Source organism: Pipistrellus kuhlii, unplaced genomic scaffold (assembly GCF_014108245.1).
Source record: "Pipistrellus kuhlii isolate mPipKuh1 unplaced genomic scaffold, mPipKuh1.p scaffold_m20_p_5, whole genome shotgun sequence".
Taxonomy (NCBI): domain Eukaryota; kingdom Metazoa; phylum Chordata; class Mammalia; order Chiroptera; family Vespertilionidae; genus Pipistrellus; species Pipistrellus kuhlii.
Window position 1 is genome coordinate 23,137,984 of NW_023425551.1, and position 27,020 is coordinate 23,165,003.

Below are 27,020 nucleotides of genomic sequence, written 5' to 3' on the forward strand. Positions count from 1 at the left end.
AGACACACATGTCCCTTCCCGGTCCCCGGGCGGGCGCACACACCAACACGCATGCAAACCGCCCCCACCGGTCTCCGCGCGCCCCGGTCCGCCCGCGCCACCGCCGGGAGCCGCTCCGCGGCCGGTGCACCCTCAGGGCGAGGGGGGCGCCTCCGCCTGAACCTTCCATCGAGACAGTCCCCTCCTTCTCGCTTCCTTCCTTCGCTGTTTCCTTCCTTCCTTCTTTCCTTCCTTCCTTCCTTCCTTCCTTCCCTCCGCGCCGGGCAGGAGAAAGGAGTAGCTGAAATGCCAACAGCCTGTGCCCTCCGCCGCGCTCCCTCGGCCGCAGGCCGGCGGCCGGCCCAGGCTCCGCCGCCCCCTCCCTCCCCGCGCCGCCCGGCCGGCCCCCTCCTCCCCCGCTACCTGGCGGCGCGGCCGGAGCGCAAGCCGCAGCGGTGGCCGCGGTGCGCGGTGCACGTCCCTCATTAGCAACCGGGCGCATTCCTGCCTCCAGCGCTCGCTCGCGTGCGGCCCTCTCCCTCCCCCCTCCCCGCCCCCCAGGACATTACGCAAAGCAGCCTCCCCTCATCTGCATAGGTCCGCGGCCAGGGTATTCCCCGCGTTTGCCAACGCGCCCGACCCCCCGCTCCGGGTCTCCCCCATCCCTGCCCCTGCCGACCCTCTCACCCCGGGAAGCCGGGAGGGGCGATGGAGCCCGGCGGCGGCGGAGGCTATTTCGGTTATAAAGTGAAACAAGCTCCCCGAGCTCTCCCGGAGGCAGGAAAAACACAGCAGCGCCCGCCCGCCCGGGCCACTTACCGAGCCGAGGAACCTACATGTCTGCCGCTCGCTTCTTCCCCAAGGGTCCGGTCCGCCCTCCGCGCGCGCCCCCAGTGCACCCTGCACCCCAAAGTCCAGATGCGCAGGGATGTTGTCCACGCTCCAGGAGCCCCTGCCAGTTGCTCCCGGGGCCCGGGGAGCCTTCTCTGCGTCCAAGACGCAACTTGGCCAGAGACTCGTGTGGCCACGATCGGCGGCGGCGGCGGCGATGTTTTGGTGGAGACCCTCCTCTGTGCGGCGGGAGAGACGGCGGCGCTCCGCGGCTCCCGCTCGCCGGTTCTCCACCCCCTCAGGTCCAGCCCGCCCCCCGCCGGCCGCCCGCCCCGGGCCGGAGCCCCTCGCGGCTGTCAAAGCGCGGCCGCCGCCGGTGACAGCGGCGGGAGGAGGGCGCGACGCGGCGGGCGAGGGGGATCCTCGCAGCAGCAGCAGAAGCAGCAGCGGCGGCGGCCGCTCACCTGGAAAGTCACCACCGCTGAGTCGGAGCCGGAGGAGGAGGAGGTCGGAGAGGAGGAGGAAGAGGAGGGAGAGGAGGAGCGGGAGGAAACCCCCCTGGTGCCCTTGTTCTCGCTGCCGCAGCGGCGGCCGCTCCTCGCCGAGGCTGAGCGAGTCTGGTAGGGGGTGTCTGGTAGCATTTCCTTAAGGACAGAGGGAGGGCGGGCGCGGAGGTGGGGGGGGGGGGGAAGAGATCCCCACCGCCTGCCCAGGCTCCGCTCGCCTTTATTTATTTTTCTGACACTGGACGGAGCTGGGCCCGGGGGCCGGGGGCCGCTGGGGGCCGCCGGGCTCCGGAGGGGGAGCCGCGGGGACGGGCCGCAGCGGTGTCTGCCCGTGGGAGCCGCAGCGGCCGCCTTCCCTCCCCTCCCGGCCGCGGACGCACCGGGTTATTCCTGGCAGCGCCTCCCCGAACAGAAGTTACTCGGAGGAGGGCGGGGAGGGGGGGGAGAAGCGGACGCGGGGAGGAGGGAGGAAGAGGGAGAGACTCAGCCAGCGACGTCATCGGATCCCCCTGCGCGTCCCAGGGAGGGAGGCCGAACCAGAAAAACCAGTCTGGAGCGAGCCAGCCGGGGAGAGGGATGTGCCGTGCGCCGGGCGGGCGGGCGGCGGGGGAGGGAGGCGGCCCAAAGCGCTGGGCCCGGCCCCGCCGCGGCTGCGGCCGCCGGGGCGGGAGAATCGCGGCTGCGCTCCCGCTCGCCGCCGGGATCCGGGAACTCCCTGGAGAGCGGGTTTCTACTTGTCCTGCCAAAACACTTGGGTGTCTCTTCCAGGAGCCTGAGAGTTTCCTGTAGGGCTTATGGAAACCTCCACATCCCCCATCCCCCCCCCCCATCTCCCCCCGTTTCCCTTACAATCATTCCCAGTCTCGATAACAAACGGGATGACATAATCATTAGGATTGCCATATTATTTTGTCCCTGTGCCTCTGATCCTTGGCCTCTCGCTAGAGCCCCGACCTCTACTCACGATCACAGTTATCAGTCAAGATAAACGAAATCAGACTGGACGTAGCTCCCGGCTGCGTTTCCAGAGCTTTTTTTTTTTTTTTTTTTTTTTTTTTTCAAAGTGTTTGGCACTTTCCGTGCCCCTGCGGAAGCGTGAACTTTTCAGGTGCTCAGAATGCCCCCAATAGCCTTCCCGGGCTCACTCACCAGGGCGCCCCGGGCGCACCCAGCTCGGGAACCGCCGCTCGGCCTCGCCCGGGCGTTCACATCCCTGGGGGCGGGGGCGGCCGGGGCCGGGGGCCGGGGGCCGGGGAGCCGCCTTGGTCTCCGGCCCGCGCGCTGCCCTGCTCCCCGCTCCGGAGGGAAGCGAATGAGATCACACCCAGCGCCCGGAGGCCGGCGCCCGGGCCGGGGAGCGGGGGAATCCCGGGCGAGTGGAGGCCGGAGCTCCGCCCGGGCTTCCTCCCCGGCCGGGCGACACCCGGGGACACTGGGGCTCCCTCGAGCCGTTTCACCCGGCTTGTGTGGACTCGTGTGAACCCTCGTGGGGGAGGTTCCCCGGAGGCCGCGGCGGCCGATCAGCGGCGAGTGGCAGCCCGGCGGCGGCTGCGCTGGCGCCCGGAGCGCCTCCCCCGGGTGGTCTCCCCGCCGCCCTCCCCGGGAGCCCGAGCGGCGTCCCAAGGCGAGCGGAACCCGGTGCCCCCGGGGGCGCCGCGGCCCGAGCGGCCCTGCCCACCCGCCCCAGGCCTCGCCGCCGCCCTGCCAGGGACGGAGTAAACAGGAGACGCAAGATTTGACCTGGCGCGACCCGGATTTCTGGCCGGGGTTCCCCCGGAGCAGGTGACTCTGCGGGAGGGGTGGAGATTCGTCTCTGGAATTCCGGGCCAGAGACACCGACTTGTGTGGTTCTGCTCCGAGGGCAGGTATTTCACCAACCCCTGCATTTTTCGCGTCTCGAGTTTCAAGATTTCGCGGAAAGGAACCAAATGGCAAGTCAGATCAAATAGTCCCTTCCTTGTTCATTAAAAAAAAAAAAAAAAAAAAAACACGAATGCATTAAAAAGGGAAGGCAGCCTCTTTCATGACTGCAAAACTAGCACTAAGTTTAGTTTTTGTTTTTTCATTTAGACCTATAATCGGTGTATTTCGGAGGACCCTATCCGAAGGCGACATTGCCTTGAAGGATGACTCTGCAAAAATAAAGCAGTTGGTACCTTTTTTATAGATTTTTTTTTTCCCCCAAAGGAGAAACGTCTGAATGATTAGAAGTTTCACTGTGTCCTTTCAGGTTGCTCTCATTTAAATTCAAAGACTATTTCCACTTAGCCAGCCTTTTCTTCCATTAAGTTCTTTACTATTCAGCCCTTCTTAACTTGATCTCTTAATAAAAACTCTCCCAATCATCATATTCTCTTAAATGTATGCCTTTGCATTTTTAAACACCCATTTAAATGCAAAATGTAATTTTCAACATGTTTCTTTTTTCCCTTCCAAACCCACCTGCTATGTACGCCCAGAGTCCATTTTATTTAATTGGTTACTAGAGAAGATTAAGCAGGTTCTTTAAGAACCCAATATCCCTTCAGCACTCGCAACAGCAGTTGCCCAAGCTCCCAGAAACTAAGAAAAGAAAGTAGCAAGCAGCGTTTTGCTTCACTAAAATGAATGGTAGCTGGATGCCTCTTTAAAATACTAGGTAAAGTGGCACAATGTGAATATTAGAATACTCATTTAATTGAACAGCTAAAGTATGTTTTTTTAAAAAGCAAATATACATCAATTTTGCTTTTTAAAAATATATATTTTATTGATTTTTTACAGAGAGGAAGGGAGAGGGATAGAGAATTAGAAACATAGATGTGAGATAAACATATTATAGATCAGCTGCCTCCTGCACTCCCCTACTAGGGATGTGCCTGCAACCAATGTACATGCCCTTGACCTGAACCCGGGACCCTTCAGTCATCAGGCTGAAGCTCTATCCACTGAGTCAAACTGATTTTGACTAAATATACATCAATTTTTATTTCCTGATCCTACCCCGAAAGACATTCTTTAGTGAAAGTTCCAAAATCATCAAGCTCTAAAGAAGATAACTGAAGTGCGCTAAACAGAAGTAAAAATATTTGTAAGTATGTATAAGCTAGGTGGCATTTCCTCTGCTGGGAAGGGTTACTATCATTAAGTAAATGCATTCCTCTCACCTGCTAGACTCACCTAATGTTGCAACATATCTGTCCAACCGCTTACTTGTCAGTGTAATAGATTAACAGAAGAACGCCTCTCCCCAGAAATCCCCAGAAGACAACATCAGCGGTAAACCCTGCACTGAGCCAAGGAAGCTCTAAGGAGAGCAAGGCGGGGTGGAGGGAGCTGGTTCCTCCTGGGCAACAGTAGGTACATCAACAACAATGTAGCAACTTCTTTGTATTACTCATCTTTCTTATCACTTCTCATTCCAGAGAAAAGAAACATCCAATAATCTTGATTATGCCGAATTAAGAGAGTCACATAATTAATTTCCACATGGCATTCTCACAGAAAGCACTTCAAACTGAAAGCACCTTCATTCACAAAATACGTATTGAGTTCCTGCTATGTGACAGCTAAAGGTTACATCAGTGAACAGATCCTTGATTCCTGGAGCTTGCTTGCGAGGGAGGGAGTATGGTGGTAGAGTAGGAACAGGGTAGAAAATAAACATAAGACATAAACAGTATAGAACTGTGGAAGGTAAGAAGACTTATGGGAGGAAGACATAAAAGAAGGTAAAGGATGTCTGTAGGGTGGGGTGTTGTGTTGCTGTATTAAACACAGAGGTCAGAATAGGACCTGTTGGGAAGTGACCTTTTTTTCAAGGCTTGAAGGGAATGCTTTAGCAGTGGAGATAATCCAAGTAAAGAGCTTTGCAGGTGGAGGGAGCAGCCAAGATAAAGCTCTAAGACCAGAGCGGGCCTGGCATGTTTGTGGGCCTCCAGGGAACAGTACAGCTAGAACAGAATGTGTCAGCCAGTGAGCAGAACCACCCAGGCCACCCTGAGGACTTTTCTCACTCAGGAAAAAAATCTTGATAAAGGGCAGGTTTATGACCTTTGCCACCCAGTTCCATTGGATCCAAATCTTTGTGGGCCCAGGAATCTGCATTTTAACAGATATTGCAGTTGATTTTTAAGCAATCTAAAGCTCAAAATCCACTGCCACTGAGCATGCATGAGACTCCTGGCAGGAGCACTGGGTGGCAGGAGACCTGGTACATAAAGCTGCTAGCATCGGGCACATCTGTGTTCCCAATAGCACCCTTTCCGTCGCAAATTTAAACCCTCAACACTAACTGTAAAGGGACTTCATTGACTCACACAACAAGAAGTCAAGGGCTAAAGATCAACTCAGCTGGATCCTGGGCTCTGATGATGTAACCCTGATTCAGTCTTCCTCCTTCTCTCAGCTCTTCTTATCTTTCTGTTTCATTTGCTCTTCAGACACCTTTCTTCTTTAGGATGGTGGCAGAAGTCCTAGATTATCTTTTTTCTTTTTTTAATTTAGCAACTCCAATGGGAAATGGTCATTTTCCCAGATAGCTCAAGCAGCCTTTGTGCTGTCCTTGCATGTGAACCAATCATGGCACTTGGGTGATGGGGTGATCTGATTGGTCAGACATAGACCTGGAGTGAAGGATGGGCCTGGTGGGTTCCCCTCCAAAAAAGAAGAAGAGCTGTCAGAGGTAGAAGGGGGTGTACACTCTATCCCTTGAGTTTTGACCTTGGTTTCTCAATTTTTAAAATTGAGGAGTTGGTCAAGACGATGTGCCTGATTCATCATGGCTGTAAATTCTTTATAAATCTCTAATAAATCCATTCACAAAACTGTGCTGAATAAATTAACTGGCATGCCATACCCACAAATAAATTTAAAGGACTATATATAAAATATTAAAGGGGTTACCTGCTGGGGGATTCTGATGAATAAATAGAATACATAGCCTTGGGTCTTAATAAAGAGGGTTAATTTAGAACTGCCCTTCTGATGGAGCTCCCACTTCCTATTCATCTGCTTTAATTGGAAAATTAAACAGTGTTGTCATTTTGTGGTGTGAAGAATACTTAGGTCTCCAAAAAGTAGTTTAGGAAAAGAACTTGAAAGAAAATCTGCCTATCTATTAAACAGTTAGTAGGATACAAGCCAAACATTATAATGTAGACAGGTTCTTCAACCCACTGTAACCTCCTTTGATTGAGGAGTCGAGGAAGGGGTGGTAATTAAGGACCAATCAGTCAGTCAAGATGACATCGGTTAGAACTGAAGAATGAAGCACTCATCCTCCTGGCTTCCACAGGGTGGGGTGGAGCTCAAAGACATCCAATTAACTACATACTACCTCTTACTCCAGAGCTTCTGTAGGTATATTCTAACGATTGCCTCTAGCAATGTCGCCTGAAATGCTTATTTAAAAATCAGCCCAGCTGGTGTTATTCAGTGGTTGAACATCAACCTATGAACCAGGAGTGGGGACAAAGGCATCCTGGAATTAGGAATGCACAGGGGACAGACGGGTGAGGGAGAGGTTAGTGGATGGGGATGAATAGGATGCAAACAAACTTTGATGATTTTCTGATTTCGCTTTTTAGATTTCTTGGACTAGCTATGTCCATAATTTATGGAAAGAAACTGTACATTTCAGCAATCCAAGCTGCTAGTGAAACTAGCTTCTTACATTCTAGACAGCACTCAAGAAATGCCCACTGCAGGTCTTATCCTAAGGAAAACTAATTCATTGGTGTCTCATGGGAAACCTTCTTAGAGTAATGAGCAAAAATCAGGTTAGAAAACATTCAGCAGTAGGAATAAGACTGTTCAAGATTACTGAAGCCTGAACTGCCCCCTTAGGTATAGGGGAACATGGTCTTACAATAGCATCATTACAACATAAGTGTTGTAATAAATATTAGTCCTCCATCATCCTATTCTCTTCCATCATCATCCCCTAACTCCAAAATGGGTACTAGCAGAAATTCGTCCACTTAGTAGTAACAGTCACTGTTTGCGGTTAAGCCTTTGATTTATATTTCAATAGATCTTCTATTGCAATCCAAATACAAGTAGTGAGCTCTTAATATCCTAAACTCTTAATGAGTCATTAGCTTCTTATGAGAGATTAATTTATTAGATTTCTTTTCAGAGTGACAACTAGTTTAGGACTCAAACTGATTTATCTTGACAAAGTACAGGATGAGGATGATAGGGAGCTTTGGAGGGAGGGAGGCATAGAGGTCCAAAGCTTGTGTTACACTAGAGACCTAAGAATTGGACACAATTGAAGGGGAAAGGGTGTGGAAATATTAAGTGAGAGACAAAGCAGAAGCAAGGTTTTTCACCAACTGAGGATGCCTCTGCTTGGGGCCTGTGGAGAGGGCTTATAATGATCTAGACTTCTTAGATATTATACAAGATGGGTGGCTCTGTGAGAGAATATAGGTCCCAGCTCTGACCTTGAACTAATAAGAGACATAACTTCATTTGGGGCATCGACTCCCTCATCCAAACTATAGTGGGGTTTCCTGATAGCCAAAGACTCTGAAAACTAAGCTCCTTACAATCTAGCAGAGTCAGCGGGGAGCGGGGGAGGGGGGGAGGGGGGGGGAAGGAAGTCAGAAAAGAGGTGAGTAGAAGGGAGAAAAATGGGGTAGAAAGTTTATCAGGGCCATCACTTTCTTCTCAAGCTTTTGTAGTGCTTTCTTAGAGCAAAGCATCAATTTCCAGTTTTAAAGAAATTGATGTATGTGGGAAGGTAGATAAATAATAAGAATGAGGCGATAGAGTGCCTTAAAAATTTGACGTTATATGCTCAGAAACACAGAGTTATCATTATCAGCTTTAAAACATTCTTGGGGAAAATGTAGTTTAATTTAGCCAATGAATTCTTTTATAGCTACTGTGAACTTTTAGGATTTCTGAAAACAGTGACTTGACCCACTCATAATCTATCTGTTGGTCAGCCCTCTGGTAGATTTGACTCTTTTATATAGCTTCAAAACTTGAATTAAAAGGAGGGGGAAAAAAAGTCAAATAGTTGTCACAAAACTTCTACAGTGACTCAGGCCCTTAGGTAGAAATTTTATGTAAAATAAGGTAGCAAGTTAAAAGCACTACATCAAAGAGAAGATGTGCTGGTAGAGGATATTATCTCAGACCCTAAGGAGAATGCTCAGCAGGGAAAGAAATACTAAAAATGCATAGATGTGCAGCCTAGTAGGTTCACTCACTGTTACTGTGATCACAACACAGTAACTAACTGCCAAGGTGGTTTTATGTAACCATCAACATACATGATGAACCTAAATCACAAAGAGAGGAGTGTGTCATAGCCATACATTTTTTATAAGAGAAAAAGAAATCTACAATTGTTTAGAAAGATTTTCCCAAAGAGAAAATTAACATAATTTTAAAAATGTTTTGTACTCAGAAGGGTTAAGTATTCAGTTACTTGAATTGTCTCCTTATAGAGATGAGACTATTCTTATTGATTTTTCAGTGATATTTGTTATATAGAGTAAAATTAATTGTTTTATTTGTTTTTTAAAAAGATGTTCATAAAGAAACCAAATCTTTAATATATAATTTCCTAATGACATTCTTGTATATATATAGATGGATATGTACAAACCTTCTGCTCTGGCAAACTGATACATCTTATGCTCTCAATTTTATCTATTATTATTTTATGATCATTTCTCCTGGCTGTGGAATCCTCAATGTGCACAGACTGTGTCAACTATGTATTGTGCTGAATAAATACTCTGAGTTTCAAAGTTAGTATTTTACTCGTGCCTTCTTATTGTGGTGAATAAATACTCTGAGTTTCAAAGTTAGTATTTTACTGGTGCCTTCTTATCTTTTCCTGGGCTCTGTGTACAGACATGACACAAACACTAAAAAGTAGGAGACTCCCTTAGCTCAACCAAGTCTTACATAATGATATTGGTGGGGTCATAGTTAAAACAGATCCAAGTTAAAGGAACAATAAGTGGCTTTGAGGAAGCAACCTGTTCCATTGTTGAACTTAGATCTGTCCTTTAAGACAAATATTATTTTCCCACAATAAAGATTCTGTCTGGGCATTTAGGGATGCCTGATCTAAGCACCAGTGGTACCAAGCTTATGAAATGCCATGCATATTGATGGACTGACATGATTTTTTATTTATTTTTTTATTTAGTAACACAAAATAAACAAATTGTAAATATACAGCTAGATTAATTTTTACAATCTACATGTGTTTGTATAACCATTACTCTGATCCAGATGGAGAATATTTATAACAGCCTGGAATGATCCCTTGTGTCCCTTCCCAGTGAATATACCCCTGAGATAGTCCATATTCTAACTTCTCTCTCCATAGATTAGTTGTTGGGTGAAGACATCTAGCTACTTATCTATCTACCCATCTATCTATTATCTACCTGTAGAGGGCCAAATGGGAAGACACCTGGACATTCTTTAAATTGTTGCTGACTGGGCCAGGGATATTGGCGGAAACACGTCAGTTGCACTCCAGCCCTGGGAGTGCGGGAGATGTTCTTTGTTCCTGGCTTGTGTTTGTCCAGGAGGAAGGAGTGGGTGGGACCTGGGCTCTCCCAGGCTCCTTGTTTTCCTGTGAAACCCCTTGTTGGATTAGAGTATAAATAGATGTGCTGTGTGGCTCAGGAGGTAGTCAGTTAGTCTCTCCAGCAGAGGAGTTTGGTGGCCCTCCCAGCTCCCAGCTTGAAATCTATTTCTGTGTCTTCTCTCTTTATTTCTAATATTTCTCAATCCCCAGGAACCGCCACTTAGAACCGGTTCGTTCATCTCTCTTTCCATGTGGGACAAGGGAGATCTCGCCAGATCAGCCCCCCCCCCCCCCATCTACCTATCGATATCTGCCCACCTATGTATCTATTCCAAAAAATAATGTACGGAGTACACCACATCCTTGGCACTGTTTGGTAGCTAGAGATATAGAGGTAAACAAAGCAGATGTGGCCTCTGGGCTCTGTGATGCTCTGTTGGGGACCTGATAGTAATCAAATTAACAAGTAAGACAATTTTAAGTCATGAAAAATAAAATAAGATTGATACACAGTAAATAGGTAAAGTAGAGCAATATTTAAGGGATTGAGAGTATCTGCAGAGTTGACCTTTGGCCTGAGAACTGGCTGATAAAGACCAGGGAAAAGAGTGGCCCCAGGAAGAGAGAACTGAAAGTGTAAAATCCCTGACAAGAAGCTCAGAGCCATGAGGAACTGAAAAGCCAGTGTGGTTGGACATGGAAGGTGGAGCGTGGGCAAGAAAGTCATAAGAAACCATGTAAGAGAAGCCACCAGAAGCCAGAGGGAAATTTCCTTACGGGGAATGGATTTGCAAAAAGGCGGTAGACATTGGAGATTTTTTTAAAAATGTTTGGCATACTTTATTAATTAATTTCTAAAACTCTTCCCAGAGAGAACCTTCCGTAAATTAGTAGTGGTTTCTAGATACACCTGACAACAGGGTGGCAGGTCAGCAAAGAAAGAATTTCAAAGCTTTCTGAAAGCATAATTATACATATTGAAAATAACAAAAGGAAAATAGTTTTTAAGGTAGCAAATTCTAAAGAGAATTTGGAAATGCCGGTGCTATTCTTCACCTTTTTTATGGCTAATTAGAACTGGGAAACACACAATGAATGCTGCCCACAGCCCTACCTACCCATTATGGGCACTTCTAATTTCAGATAAATGAAGCCTTGGTTACCACCCCCAGCTTGTCTTGGAACACGCTTTGTATTATCAGAGTGGATAAGTAAAAATAATAGCCTCTGAATAGCTATAAAAAGTACCTTTCTCTTATTTGCAGATACTTAAGTTCAGTCATGTCTCCACGTTAAAGAAGCAAGTCCTAAATTTATTTTGCTCTTGAAAACCTAAGTTTTCAGTTTTTCCCTTTTAAAAGAAAATGTGATATTTAGGCAGCTCAGAGCACCAATAGTTTTATGACCATGTAACTAGAAATAATTTGTATTTATGTAAAAATCTCATATCTATAATAATAAAAGCATAATATGCCAATTAGACCAAACAGCTGAACAACCTTCCTGATGTCCTTCTGGACGACCTTCTGGATGACAATACTGTAACACTTTTGGTGCCAGGCTAGCCAAAGCCATCCCCCATGACCACCCTCAGTGGGGCCATTGATCAATCCGGGGGCTCCAGATCACCCCAAAGAGGAGACCCAGGCTGGTGGTGGCAGTGCTGGGTGGGTGGGCAGGGATTCCTTCTACAGGGGTGATCCATCATGGAGCCCCAGCTAGGTGGGCAGGAGCTACCTTTTTGTTGTGATCAATCATGGGGCTCCCAGACTGTGAGAGGGCACAGGCTGGGCTGAAGGCCCCCACCACCAGTGCACAAATCTAGTGAGAGATCCGATGCATAAAATTTGTGTAAGAATAAGCCTTCTTTCTTCCCTATCCTCCATCCTCCTCCCTGCCCTGCTGTCAGCACCTACTTCCTTTTGGCACCATGAACCCGAGCTTTCCTCGCAGCCCTGCTTCATTCGAAAGGACATGCAGTCTAATTAGCATATTATGCTATTATTATAGATAAATCGCATGCATGTTGTCAAAACTGGTGAATTTCTGAATTCAAATTATTTTAAATAATATAGAATTTCTTTAAATAATTAAGCATGCTAATGTTTAATTGGCACATGAAGGAAAGTTTTGATTTACCCAGAACTGTGATTTGCATAGGTCATTTCCTAGCTCTCACTAAGCTTTTTGTGAAACACTACACACAATTAAATCAGCCAGTCAAGCCAAGTGAACTGGAGAGTGTGTTATAAATAGCATCCAAAATTATACTTCAGATGTTAACTGGTTTGTCCTGATTTAATAATGATTTACATCTTTTGACACAAAATAAGATCTTCACCTTTAGTTTTCTGATCCAAACTTCTAATAGTTGACATGTATTATTACCATCTGGTATCTGGCCTCTGAAATGTTCTGGTGATGTCTGCCTCATTTCAAGTAGTCAGGGTTGGTCTGCCAAAAAAGAGCTCTCCTAAGTGTCTTGATTGGCAGGCCCAGTGAGAAGGCTAAGAACCTAGTGAACCATGAAGATACAGCTTGAGCTCTGTAGAAGTTTTTCCTATTTCAAGGCTGATTCATTTTCTTAGTTTATGCTTCAAAAAAATTGTGACTAAATCAAAGTTGTTTTTATTTTGGATCTCAATCTCGAAGGATGCAATTCCTATACTTTTAAGAAAGTTTGGAGATCTTTTAAGGTCTTAATCACACTTTACAGAAAGGTGAAAATGTTAGCGCCTTTTATTCTCAGGTAAAATAATTTGAGAATGCTCTATTGCTTGGAATTTTAACTCAGAGAAACACATCAATCTGACAGATCTTTATTGTTGTCCATGGTATTCTAGGTTCTGAGAAAGTAAAAATGAGTCTTATTGTGGGGGCTGGAGAGCTGGGTAAAAATGAGAGGGGATTAAAAAGTATAAATTAGTAGTTATAAAGTCCAAGGGATGTAAAGTATAGCATAGGCAATATAGTCAATAGTATTATAATAGTTGTGTATGATGCCAGGTTGATACTGGAATTATCAGGGTGATCACTTCATAAATTACATGATTGTTTAACCACTATACTGTATACCTGAAACTAATATAAAATAATATTGAATGTGAACTTTAATTGCAAAGTAAAAAAATAAAATTCATGTTTCTTTGGTATACAAAAATGATATCATTCCTTTCAAGAAACTTGTAATATAATAGAAAGGACAGAGTTAATACACACAGAAGCATAGACAATAACACACACACACACACACACACACACACACACACACACAAAATATATATATATGTATATTTCAGAGAGGAAGGGAGAGGGAGAGAGAGAATCATTGATTGGCTGCCTTCTGCATGCCCCACCCTGGGGATCCAGCCTGCAACCTAGGCATGTGTTCTGACCTGACCGGTAATCAAATCGTGACCTCCTGGTTCATAGGTTGATGCTCAACTATTGAGTCATGCCAGCTGGGCAGTATAATCAATTTTTTTATTTTTTATTTTTTTGGTGTATAAAAGAAAATGTTAAAGGATAAAATTTAGGAAAATAATTAGAAATGAAATGCAAATAGCAAGGAGAGTGACTGGAGAGTAGAAAAGTATCTGTATGTTAGTAGATTTTAGTAGTTTAGAAGTCTGGGCAAAACAGAAATCTATAATATAATAAAAGTGTAATATGCTAATTAGACCAGACAGCCAAACGACTTTCCAAACATTATTCTGGATGACCTTCTAGACCTAGCCTCAGCGGGGGGGGGGGGGGGGGGGGGGGGGGGGGGGGGGGGGGGGAGGGGGAGGGGGGGGGAGGGGGAGGGGGGGGGGACAAGGTAGAGGTGCCTAGGGGTGATCAGGAAGGCAAGTGAGCAGTTGCACGTGTCAAACACAAGGCCCTCGGGCCAAATCCGTCCCGCCAGGCCTTGCAATGTGGCCCGCACCACGCTGTCATCACTGCACTCTGCTGCGTTTCCATCACAATGACAGTTTATGACTGTTCAGTAAACCATTCGGCCCGCGATTTAGGCTGGATTTTAGATTTTGGCCCCTTCTCTGAGTTCGACACCCTAACTGTTAGAGGCTATGAGGCAGGCAGGCAGAGTGGTTAGGGGCAATAAGGCAGGAGCCAGCAGTTCTGGATTGCGAGAGGGATGTCAGACTGCCAGTTTAGGCCTGATCCAGTTGGGCATCCCCCCGAGGGGTCCTGGGTGGCGAGAGGGTGTAGCCTGGGCTGAGGGACCAAGCCCCTATGCACAAATTTTGTGTACTGGGCCTCTAGTTTTTAATAATAATGATTGCATCATTATTAGATGTAGCCAAAAGATAGGTAATATCAAGTCCGTGTTTATTTATGAGGAAGCTGAGAGTTCAAGAAATTAAATAATCCACCCATTATTACCTGCCAGCAAGTGAAAGAGCAAAGAGATTCAAGTCCAGATTTATGGGCCCTAAAGCTAAGCCCCAGACTCTTCCAACTGCACTTAGTAACCATTTCCTCTTTGGTTGATTCTACTAAGGTGACTGTACATTTTGGAGTGAAAGGAGAAGCTATCTATAATAATAAAAGCATAATATGCTAATTAGGCCAGATGTCCTTCCGGATAAAGCCGGGGCTGCAAAAGAAACCTGGGTCCCGGGTGCCTGCTGGCAGCTGGAGGGAAGGAAGGCCTACTCTTGTACAAATTTCCTGCATCAGGCCTCTACTAATAAATAAGCCTGGGCAATTGGTATGAACCAAGAAAGTCCAGGGCCAACCCACTGTATGCCCAGCCCTCTATCCACCAGATACCTAGTGCTTCCAACCACTTGCTGATTTCTTGGCAAAAATTGATTAAAGTCTTATGATTTTAGAAAGTTCTTCCATTTTGATATGAAATGAGTCACTAACAGTGGAATTTCGAGTAGTGAGATACCTGATAAGAACTATTTCAAAACACCACCATTTTCCTGGCACCTGTCAAATCAGACTTCTCATATGAGACTTGGCCATCTAGGCATTTGATGGCCAAGTCTCATATGAGAAGTCTATTGAACAATAAGTCTATTGTTCAGCTACACAGATGAATTGATAGATTCATAGGCAAACACTATAAACTTATGAAAGATGTCCTGCCAAACATGCTCAGTGCCACTCAGACCACTGTTAGATTTTCATATCCAGTTCAGAATTCATCAACTTAAGGAAAAAAATAGGAAAATTTGGAGATCATTTAGAATAAACTAAAGTAAAACAAAATATATAAATATTTTAAATGGTTAAAGCTACCAAAATGTAATGCATCTCAATAAAATGATATATAGCCTCAACTCACCCAAGGTTACAAATGTCTTCTAGATGCAGATAGGGATAGGTATCAAATGTACTACTGGTATAAAATTTAAGCTATATTGCATTTCCATCCCACTATACATAACAAATAGACTGATATTCTACTCATTGTGCTTATATTTTATTTTTTTAATTTGAAATTTTATTTTTACTTGAAAAAATGATGTATATTAGCAAAATTAATGGGGGTTGGGGAGTCAATGAGTGAGGGGATAAAATAAATACTAAATGAGGAAATGGGAACAAGACAAAACACCAGCACATAGAAACATATAAATATACTCTAGCCAGGCTCAGAGAATCAGCATCCCTGGCAGCAAGTGTTGTTAAACATTGGAATGGGTTGCTAAGGGAGGGTAGGGAATCTCCCTTTCCCAGAAGTGTTTAAAAATAGGATCACATCTGTTGGGATGGGTTAATAGTAGTACTGCCTGAGTAGACAGCTTCTAAAGCAAACCAATAGTCTGGCAATACTACCATTGCTATTTCTGATTGTGCAAAGTGACAAATAACTTCAGTCCCCTTGGCAAACTGGGACTTACAATGTCCATCATTTTATTATTTTTTCAAAAATATTTTTATTTATTTCAGAGAGAGAAGGGGAAAGGGAGAGACAGAAATATCAATGTTAAGAGAGAATCATTGATTGGCTCCCTCCTGCACCACCCGCCCCCTCCTTACTGGGGATTGAGCCTGAAACCCAGCATGTGCCCTGACTGATAATGGAACTATGACCTACTGGTTCACGGGTCAATGCTCAGCCACTGAGTAATACTGGTTGGGCACAATGCCCATCATTTTAATTGTTATAAAACTACTAGAAGTCTGGTACATGAAATTCATGCATGGGGAAAGGTGGGGGGGGTTGTCTCTCAGCTCAGCCTGTACCCTTTCCAATCTGGGACCCCTCGAGGAATGTCTGACTGCCTGTTTAGGCCGGATCCTGATAGGATTGGGCTTAAACGTGCACTCGGGCATCCCTCTCACAATCCAAAACTGCTGACTCCCAACTGCTCTCCTGCCTGCCTTCCTGATTGCCCCCAACCGTTTCTGCCTGCCAGCCTGATCATCCCCTAACCACTCCTCTGCCAACCTGATTGATGCCTAACTGTTTCCCTGCCAACCTGTTCCCCTAACTCTCCTTTCCTACAAGCCTGGTCCCCCTAAATGCATCCCCTGCAGGCCTGATCACTCCTAACTGCCCTCCCTTGCAGGCTTGATTACCCCAAATTGCCCTCCCTTGCATGCCTGGTCCCTCCCAACTGCCCTCCCCTGCTGGCCATCTTGTGGCAGCCATCTTGTGTCCACATGGGGGCAGCCATCTTTGACCACATGGGGGCAGCCATCTTGTGTATTAGAATGATGGTCAATCTGCATATTACTCTTTTATTAGATAGGACTTTCATTGGTTTTTGCAATGCAGTGATAGGTAGATTATTCAGGATCTAGTTGAATGTACAGCAAAAGTTCAAACCTAACTTACTCATTTGTAATATTTCATCCAAATATTATGAAACCAGAAAGATACTGAGTTTATGTTCTTATAAGAAAGTTAGAAATGAGGCAATAAACAGAATCCTACATTCAATGTTTAATTTTAACTGAGTAATACTTATATCCTAGGGGGTTGAGGTTACAGGAGAGCTAGATTGGATAAACTTTATTCGGGTCTGCCAGACCAATATATCCCAAGAAGTAAAAGGATATTTGTGCCCAGAGAGAACTGAGGCTGTGGTTTGGTGTAACTGTACTGCTCCCTCCATCACTGACATTTTGCTTTATACTAAACTGTTAGACTATTTGCCCAGCTCCATTTCTTTGTACATATATTTGCTAGGCTCCTATTTTTCATTAGGCACCATCCATGAATACAAAGAAAAAAAGGAACTTGAGAAAGACATAATCTAAAACAAAGCAGAAGAATCTAATGTAGTGGGGTTTTACATTAATGTAATTTTGGAGCTTCATTTTAAGAAGAATTCAAAATTACAAATACAAAGTGGAGAATTAAAGTGAATATTTATTGCAGAGAGAAAAGAAATCATAACCAATTACAAGTTGTAAAATTCTGACAAATTCCAGAAGCATCACAAAATCTAGAAGAAAAAACTATATTTTGTTATTAATTAACTACTTTTTCATAATTATAATTCTATTTGCCCTACATTTTGGTTGCATATTGTGGGCCATATGATAAGAATTTTGTTTTATTAATTCTTATAAAAAGTATAGAATGATAATATAGTCATTCCTCAAAATTTGTATTCTTATGATTCATAACTTATTCATAATTATGAGTAAATTTTCAGTATTGTTGTCAAATACAGAAAAACCTTAATTAAGTTTCTTTCACATATGAGCTGTAAGAGCTGTCACATGTCAGGGAATCTCAAATTTTCTTGTATGTGAATAATTTCAAATATTCTTTCAATTGACAATATTCATGAATCAGCTTGACATTTGTATCCTTGTTGTAATGGTATATTTTAAATTTTACTTCATCTTTTTTAATGTCAGTATTTTATATCCATTTGAAAGAAATTTAAATATTTTTCAATGTAATTCACTCCTCTTCATTAATTTATCAAAGGTTACCAAGAATAAAGAACCTATTCCATAATTTAACTTAAAACTTCTCTCTTCCTCTTATTGAATTACTAGAAGCCCATTGCACAAAGGTACATGCAATAGGCCTTCTTTCCCCTGGCTGCCGGCACAGGTTTTCTTCCAGCACCCAAGCCCAGGCCTTCACTCCAGTGGCAGCAGAGAAGACAAGCCTCTTCAGTCTTCAGTCTTCAGTCTGCAGTCATCTTCATTTTCAGTCTTCACTCCGTGCCTGCATATGCAAATTAACCCATCATCTTTGTTGAGTTAATTTGCATACCCACTCCTGATCGGCCGGTGGGTGTCATGGAGTTATGGTCAATTTGCATATCTCGCTTTTATTAGTGTACATTGTTCTTAGCATTTCCAGATACTGTTGTGGTCAATTTACTTCTTGATGTCAAAATAATTTCTATTGATTTTATCACTCAATTCTTTCATATTCCATTAATTTTTATCTGAATTTCTTCTACAGAGAAGAAATTAATAAATTATTTCATAGGTTAATAAAAGAAATGCCCTTTATACATGTCCAAACACATATTATTAATTTATCAGGGTTTGTTTTTTTTTTTTATTGCAAAGTTCCAAAGCATCTATCCAAATTGCAGTTGGCATGAAGTATCCATGCTTTATCATTTTTTAAAATAACCTTTCATATCTTATTTATGTTTGTGTTTCTCACCCACACCTTTGAAAATGTATTTTAGAGTCATTATATTACAAATATATCAGGTTATAGTATTTGAGCAGCTTTAGTATGAGCAAATCATGTTGCTACCCTTAGATTCTTGAAAGAAATAACCTTGTTGGCATTTTTAAAAACTGAAGTATAATTACCCTTCAATAGAATGCACAGATATAGTGTTTGACTCAATGTGTTTTGAATAAACCCATGTAACCACCATCTAAAACAACAGAGAACATTTTCATCACCTAGGAAGTGCCCTTTGTTCTTTTCTATACTCCCTTCCCCATCCATCCTGACACCCAGAGCAACCATTTTTCTGATTTCTGCCACCACAATACATTTTGCAAGTTCTTGGACTTCATATGAATGAATTCAAACAGTATTTGTGATCTGTGTTTGTCTTATTTTACTCAACATAATGATTTTGAGGTGTCTTGGTAGCATGCTTTATTTTATTACTGAGTGTCATTCCATTGTACAATATATTGCAATTTGTTTATTCATGCTCCCATAGATGGGCATTTGGGTTCTTTCCAGTTCAGGGCTATTATGAATAAGGTTACTTTGAACATTCTTGAACAAGTCCTTGTGTGTACATAATATGTTTTCCTTTATCTTGGGTAAACATCTGAGAATAAAACTTTTGGATTACAAGGTAGAAACATGTTTAACTTTATTAGGAGCATAGCATATGTATTTGAAATATTCCATCTCCAAGGAAAACATAAAAACAAAACATAAGTGTTGCACAATCTCAAAGTGGTCATTGAATTTAGGCTCTATAAAGGCAGCTCTTTCTCCACCTGCTCTACTCACCTGTGGCTTCTTGTCCACCATCATTCACTGATCAATCCTATGCAGAATGACTTGCTGTTCTGTGAGTATGTGATTCAGTCTCTTCGTATGAGTCTCCTACAAAGCAATTCCTTTGGCCGACTGCTTTACTCTTCCCCTTAATCTTTCTTAACTGTTCTTAAAAACTTGACTTAGTTATTTTTACCTCTGGGGTCCTTTAGACCACCCACTTCCACCTCTACCATAACCACTATCAAGGATAAATGAAGGTTTTTCCCCTTGGTGCTCCTATTGGAACTCATGCTTTCCCCTGTATGTGTTTGGTTATTTATCTGTCTCTATCACTGAATCATAAACTGTCAAGGATGGAGTCTTGATCATTGTTAGAATATACTGCTTAGCAAACTTCTTGACCCAATGTAGGTGCTCAATCAATGAGTAAATACTTGATCAGTTTTGATATTGTTATTGGACAAATTCAGGTAGAAATAAGCAGTTGGCAACATAAGTCTGGAATGTGAGTATTGGACTCTTGGTATGTGCAGGAATCAGGCTGGAGTATAAATATAAAAACACTCCTTACTCTTAGTCACATTGTACATAGGTAAGCATTGAAAGTTTGGATTTGGATAAGAACTATTGAGAAAAGATGCCATTTTTTTAAAGTAACTGAAGGTGAGAGAAGGGGTCAAATGGCAGTAGATTGGGAGAAAATGGGAAGAGAGAGGAGAAATGCCAACTGTATGGGCAAGTAATTCAATGTGTTTGGTACTGAATGTCAAGTAGGTCAATTAAGACAATATCTTAAGTAAATGAGATTGGGTGGCAATATGTTGTTTTCAGTTTTATTTTTATTAGCTTAAGAAAGAAAAACCTATATACCTATATTCAAATTGAGGGACCAGAGTCACTGAAGAGATAATATTATTTTGAAATATAACAAATGAGACAAATTTTGTTTGTATAAAGATTTTGCTGAGTTCTCACCCCATTAAATCAGATATGCCTCCTCCCCATTATTAATGACATTACTTTCATTTAAATCATCCGTTAGTATTAGAGATGAAAAGTATTTAGATGTCTCAAAGCAGAAGCCTTTATACATAATGAGTAGAAACGTATGAGAGGTTTGGATATCCCCCAGGAACTCCATGTACCTGCTCTACTTCATGTATTAGGTAGCTAAGGGAGGCCATTCCATAACTGATTCTATATAATTACATTTTGTAACTGGAAATAAGCTTGGAGACAATCTTGTCCAGAATCTCCTGAACTTTATTTCTCAGTCAGGTAGAGCTTAGACATCATATTTTCTGGGAATCCTTCCTTGGATTATGGATATGTATACCTTAAAAAAGTCACAGGCAAACTTTATATTTCTCCCTTGAAGTTTCATAATGTTGATTATTATAACATGTTAAAACCTCTGAAAAGTTCTGCATTAAATAAACCCATTTACTTTTAATTCAAAAAAATTGTTTCCAATCTTATTTGAATATGAAACTCTTATGCTCTTATTTTGTGGACAGCTATATGCATCTCATAGAACCTACTTTAAGAATTACTAATCTATTCTAATCCTTTAATTCATACAGAGGTCTCATCCAATGTTGTTATCTCCTTGGTTTAGCTATCTAAACTTAGTAGCCTAATACAATTTTATTATTTGGTTGACTGGAGTAACTTGGTCAATTCTTCTGTTCCACATAGTGTTTGCTGAGTCTGCAGTTATCTGAGGCATTGACTTGGCTGGAACATTCAAGGTGGCTCATTGTGATGCTAAGGATAAGGATGGTTAAGAGGCTGAACTTAGTTTTAGATGCTGGCATGGCTAGGCTTCTCTCTCCATCTAGCTCCTCACATGGGTTAACTATTATTATGTTATATCACCTTGTAGTATCTTCATAGGTTAGTTATGGCAAGCTGCTATAACAAAAATAGTAGCTCAGAGCTCCCAAAGTACAAAATCAGAAGCTTCTAAGGCACATGTGTCAAACACAAGGCCCGCGGGCCAAATCCGTCCCGCCAGGCCTTGCAATGTGGCCCGCACCGCGCTGTCATCACTGCACTCCGCTGCGTTTCCATCACAATGACAGTTTATGACTGTTCAGTAAACCATTCGTCCCGCGATTTAGGCTGGATTTTAGATTTTGGCCCCTTCTCTGATTGAGTTCGACACCCCTATTCTAAGGTTTAGGTGCAGAACATGTATACCATCACTTTCATCACATTTATTGGACTGACAGGGCCAGCCCAGATTAAAGGGGAACAGAAGTAACCTCCACTTCTCCATGACAGTAACAAAGAATTTGCAGCCATATTTACTCCACCACCCTTCTCATAGACTTTTGGCATCTTTTGAGTTAAAGAACCTGCTCACTGACCCTGAAAAGGTCCCCAGATAACTCTAAAGGTCCAGGCTGAGATCCCTGATCCAGGATCAGTGGGTTAGTACATGACCAATAGGATCCAGGTCCAACATATCAGATAGGAGGAAAGTTGAAAGACACATACCAGATCTAATAGTCTAAACCAGAGGTCGACAAACTATATCTTGTAGATCAAATCCACCTACTGTTTGATTGTGTAAAGAAATTTTGTTTGTTTTTTAAATATATTGTATTGATTTTACACAGAGAGGAATTGAGAGGGATAGAGAGCTAGAAATGTCAATGAGAAACATTGACCAGCTGCCTCCTGCACCCTCAACTGGGGATGTGCCTGCAACCAAAGCAAGTGCCCTTGACCGGAATCGAACTCAGGACCCTTCAATCCGCAGGCCGATGCTCTATCCACTGAGCCAAACCGGTTTCAGCAAGTTTTTTGGAACACTGTCTCACACACACACACACACACACACACACACACACACACACACACACCTGCTTCTGTATTGTCTATGGCTATAAGGTCAGGTTTGGTTGTAACAGAGGTCATCTGGCCTGCTGAACTTAAAATATTTACTATCTAGTTTTTTACATAAAAAAAATTGCCAACACCTTGTCTAGACTTTATAAATACTTACTATAAAATGGCAGTCATGATATGGTGTGATGATTCTATCCATATACCTTAGTCAGTTCAGGATGCTATAACAAAAACAGAGAAACAAGGGCTTGATCATAAATAGTCATGTAAGCCATAATTTGAGGTATGGACTCTCCTTAGAGTAATATGGAGATACTGAAGGATTTTAATAATGAGGCTGACACATTCAGAGCTGCCTTTAAAAAACAAAACAAAAACAAACAAAAAATTATTACTCTAGCTTCAAAGTGAATTTATTTAGAATAAGGGACAAATCAGGATAAGAAGTAATTTTAGTAATTACTAGAACAGTGATGATGATGATGAAGAGAAATATATAAAGAATTATGTAAGAGCAATATAGGGCCTACTTTGAGAGAAATAGGAATTAAGGAAAATTCTCAAGTTTTTAGCCTGGGCAGTTGGGTAAATGACAATGTCATTCAATGGGGTATGGAATTGAGGTGGAGGTTTGAGAGCCATCTAGGGAGAGATAATGGATGCAATTTGGATATGTTGTGCTTGTGAGCCTATAGGCAAATAGTAAGCTTTTTTACACAACCTTGGAATATAGTAATTGTATAATAAATAAATATTCAAACTACTTAGTTATTTCTTCAACTGTTTTTATCCTGAAATGGAAAAGACAGAAACAACTTCCTTTAAGGTCTAGGGAAGCCTGAAATAATTGCTGCTCTCATTAATTTATAGACTTCTATGTAGATTTGTCTAGAAATGAAGGAATGCTAATATTAGTAAAATTTTATTTTGTTCTATACTTGCTTTTTGCATGCAGCAAGTCATAATAAACAATTCAAAACCAGAGACTTAGCATAATAAAAATTTATTCATTTTTATAACATTTCAAAATGGGTTTTGTAACATTTCAAATTTCCCTTTGGAAATTTTTTTGCTAGCTCAGGGATTCAGGTTCCTGTAATATTATACATCCTTCTAAATCTTAGAAATGTGATTTCTGAGGGTGTCATATTATAGGACTAAAGAATTACTTAAAATATTTTAAGGGCTAGGCCTCAAAATAGCTTAAATCACCTCTGCCCACATTCCATTAACCAGGCAGAGTCACAAGGTCTCAACCCAATGCAGTGAAACTGGTAAATACACACCACACATGTGCCCAGAAATAGGAACTAAAATTGTTGCCCTGTCTGTACAACAGCTGAAAATCAAAGAGCTAGTTTTCAGTTAAATGCTCAAATAGCAAATATACAATACCAGTAGTCAAAATTTGTGTTCCAATGCAGATGAGATGTACTGGTCAAAGAATGATCATTAATTTTGAAATTGTAAAATAGGACCATACTATTCTCTTCTTCTCATTTTAAGCATTTCTTTATTTGGATGCCAAAGGCTTGCTTAGTTCTTTTAGAGGAATTCAAACCCTTATGTTGAAGATAATACTTAGTGGTTTTTTTCTCCTGCAGTCAGCACTGTGAGAATTTGCCATCATAACTACAAAGAAGAATTTGGTAACCTGAAAGAGACCTCCAAGAGATATATAACTCAGAAGCTTCAAGTTAAAAAAAAAGTCTAATGTCATTAATGAAAAAAATAGTCTTAGGAAATACTCTAGTTAAAAACATTTGGCATAATAAATAAAAAAATCTCTTATGTTTGCTTAATGTCTTATGTTCATGTATTCTGTCCCTTGATTATTATGACTACCCTAGAGTATTCTCTTTATTTGTCATATAACAGCACCCAGATTTTCTATGGGGAACTACTACTCCTAATATACTCTCAAATTCATACTGTTTGGATGGAACTAAATCTATTTCCAGTTATGGGGTGGGCATATGGCCTAGACCAGGCCAATCAAACTTCACATCTGCCTGATCACACAGAGTGATTCAGAGATAAATACAACATCTAAGTCATGATAATTGGAGTCATTGCCAGTCAATGTCAATTGTTGTAACAGTTGACAAGTAGATCTTCTCTCTAAAACTAGTTGGATATGAGCTGGAGTTATTGGAGGTCTTCTTGCCCTTTGAGGAGAGCCTGTTTGAAAGTTGGGTAAAAAAAAAAAAAAAAGAAAGAAAGAAAGAACCCAGCCTGAATAATTCCATTCATAAAGTCTCCATCTTCATGACCAAATCACCTCTCAAAGGCCCAATCTCCAAATATCATCACATTGGAGATTATGTTTTAGTATCGATATATGAATTTAGAGCGAAGCAAACATTCAGTTTACTGCTGTGACTGGGTTCTTGTGACGGTGAACGAGGATCCAGCAGCACTAATGTAGAGTTACCTTTGGACTTCTCATACATTATTTTTCTTTCCTTTCCCCATTTTGAGTTGAATATTTCTTATTTGCAACCAAAAAAGTCCTATGCTTTTGATTTGGCTGTTAACATTTACCCAATTTTATAGAAAAATAAAATGAGGTTTAGAGAAGTTAAGCAACTTGCTATAGCTTGGTACACACTTAATAGGGCAAAACAGAAAAGAAAACTTACTTAAAAGGCAAGGTTTTAATTATGTTTTCTTTAATTGAAATTCTTTTTAGGTTTTAAAGCACTTTTCTCTTTCATTTTTCTCAAGATTTAAGAAAACTTTGTCAGAATAGAGTAATTACTGCACTTTATCTAGAAAGTTCAGCATGTTAATATTATAAATATGAATGTGGAGCCATTCTCAAGAAGTAAATAGTAAATTTAAACATTTTCATGAGCCATATGATGGATGCCTCTGTTTCTGTTCTGTTCTGTACTTCAAATGAATTTTTTTTCTGCAATTGACCTCCAAGTCTGATCTAAAATCAACAGAGGTTTGAAATACTCAAATGTGTACCTCTTGTGAAATCTAGTGGTTTTAGAAAAAAGCATGTATGTACTGTATACTTCAAAATAACTAAATAACAGTATCTTAATGGTGGAAAAGTCCCATTTTTTTTCCTGGAACCGTGAATGGAAAACTCAACTGCATACCATTCCAATACAAGGATCTGTAATCTTAGACCATTGAAGAGTTCCTCTTTCCAAGGAATGCTTTTCTGTGTGGTTTCTAAACCTCCTGACTTTTTGCAAAAATTTAGCATACACTGGGAAACTTTAGAGAAATAACAATGTAGGAATATTATAGGTTCTTTTCTTTTAATATTTTTATTGATTTCAGAGAAGAAGGGAGAGGGAGAGAGAAACAGAAACATCAATGATGAGAGAGAATCATTGATTGTCTGCCTCCTGCATGTCTCCTATTGGGGATCAAGCCTGAAATCCAACCCAGTGACCTGACTGGGAATTGAATTTCAACTTCCTGGGTTTTATAGGTTGATGATCAATCACTGAGCCACTCTACTTCTTTTTGAGTTTTCATTCTGACACATAATTCTTCCACTTTTATTTATACTATTTAGACACACTTTACTACATTTAATTTTACTTCATCTTGAGAACAAAACAGAGACCTATAAGGTACTGATAAAGATTGCTCCTTTCACAGCAAAGGAAAGACAAGACTTGGTAGGTAGGACTAAGTCCTAGGTATGTTTTTGTCAGGAATCTGAGGTTCTACTTTACTCTTTTAAAAGTCAATAGTCACGCCAAAACCAGTTTGGCTCAGTGGATAGAGTGTCGGCTTGTGGACTGAAAGATCGCAGGTTTGATTCAGTTCAAGGGCATGTACCTTGATTGCAGGCACACCACCAGTAGGGAGTGTGCAAGAAGCAGCTGATCGATGTTTCTCTCTCATTGATGTTTCTAGTTTTCTATCCCTCTCTCTTCCTCTCTGTAAAAACTCAATAAAATATATTTAGGAAAAAAACAAAAGTCAATAGTCAAAATGTTAATCAAACTTTATGGCATTCTGTATGGTGTTCACCTTAATGAGATTACCTACTAATTGTATGCCAACTCCTGATGCCCTCTGAACAAAGCTTCATGTGAATAAATAGCTGAGACAGAGTCACAAACAGGGGAGAGAAGGAAGTTGTTCTCCCTTTCCTGCAGTTTTGAGAAGGTCCTGAAGCACAACAGAAGAGTGTCCTGACAGCAGTGCCCAGATCTTTGGCTCAGAGGTTGTTAGGCAGCCACATTACTTAACCTCTCTGAGCCTCAGTTTCCTTAGCTATTAATAGGAATACTAATGCCTTCCTTAGAGGATGTGTGATGACTGAAAGGTAAAATGTTTCTCTAAACTTTATTGCTTAGTTTTTTTTAAAGCACTGTACATCTCTATGAAAATATAAGATATTGAAGATACTTGAGCACTAGGTGTTTTTTTTAACTCCTCCCCTGACATCTGAATTATGGAAAATATATTCAAAACCCAGGAACGAACACAACTACAATCACACACACATAACCAGTAACAAAGTTAAGGGACTGACACAGTTTTAATTTAAGTTTAGCCAAATGAAGAAATTAGATTTGAAAAAAAAAAAAAAAAATCTCTGTCCAGTAGATGAAGATGTTCAAAGTGATTTCTAAGGTTGTGCTCTGATTATTCATCTCTCAGCTACCATGGTTTCTTAATTAATTAGAGCTATTTTAATTAGATTTTTCCTCATTTTTATTTCAGCCCAGCATCTCAGCATCTTTGGGTAAAATCAACCCTCCCCTTTCCCCTCTCTCAGCATCCCTCTCCAGCCCCAGCCTCAGAAGCTGCCAGCTAAATTGCCACCAGGAAAAGCACTTCATCAGCTAACAACAGGGAGACTCAACAGTGGCAATAGAATGTAAATAAAATGTGTCTTTGATAC

General features: G+C 41.9%; 2 protein-coding genes across 4 annotated transcripts in view; one reads left to right on the top strand and one right to left on the bottom strand.

Moving 5' to 3' along the window:
* The window catches only part of HIVEP2 (HIVEP zinc finger 2), a 170,763-nt gene extending 169,596 nt beyond the window's left edge, over positions 1–1,167 (bottom strand). For all 3 annotated transcript variants that reach the window (XM_036415029.2, XM_045572784.1, XM_045572783.1), the window contains exon 1: positions 799–1,167. The gene's annotated coding sequence lies outside the window, so the exon portion shown is untranslated. The remainder of the gene's footprint in view (positions 1–798) is intronic.
* LOC123651355 (serine/arginine repetitive matrix protein 3-like) lies at positions 908–27,020 on the top strand. The gene is made up of 4 exons (XM_045572884.1): positions 908–1,430; positions 3,099–3,247; positions 3,387–3,526; positions 26,840–27,020. The coding sequence occupies exons 1-3, from the start codon at positions 908–910 to the stop codon at positions 3,444–3,446; spliced, it is 732 nt and encodes a 243-aa protein (XP_045428840.1). The 3' UTR covers positions 3,447–3,526; positions 26,840–27,020.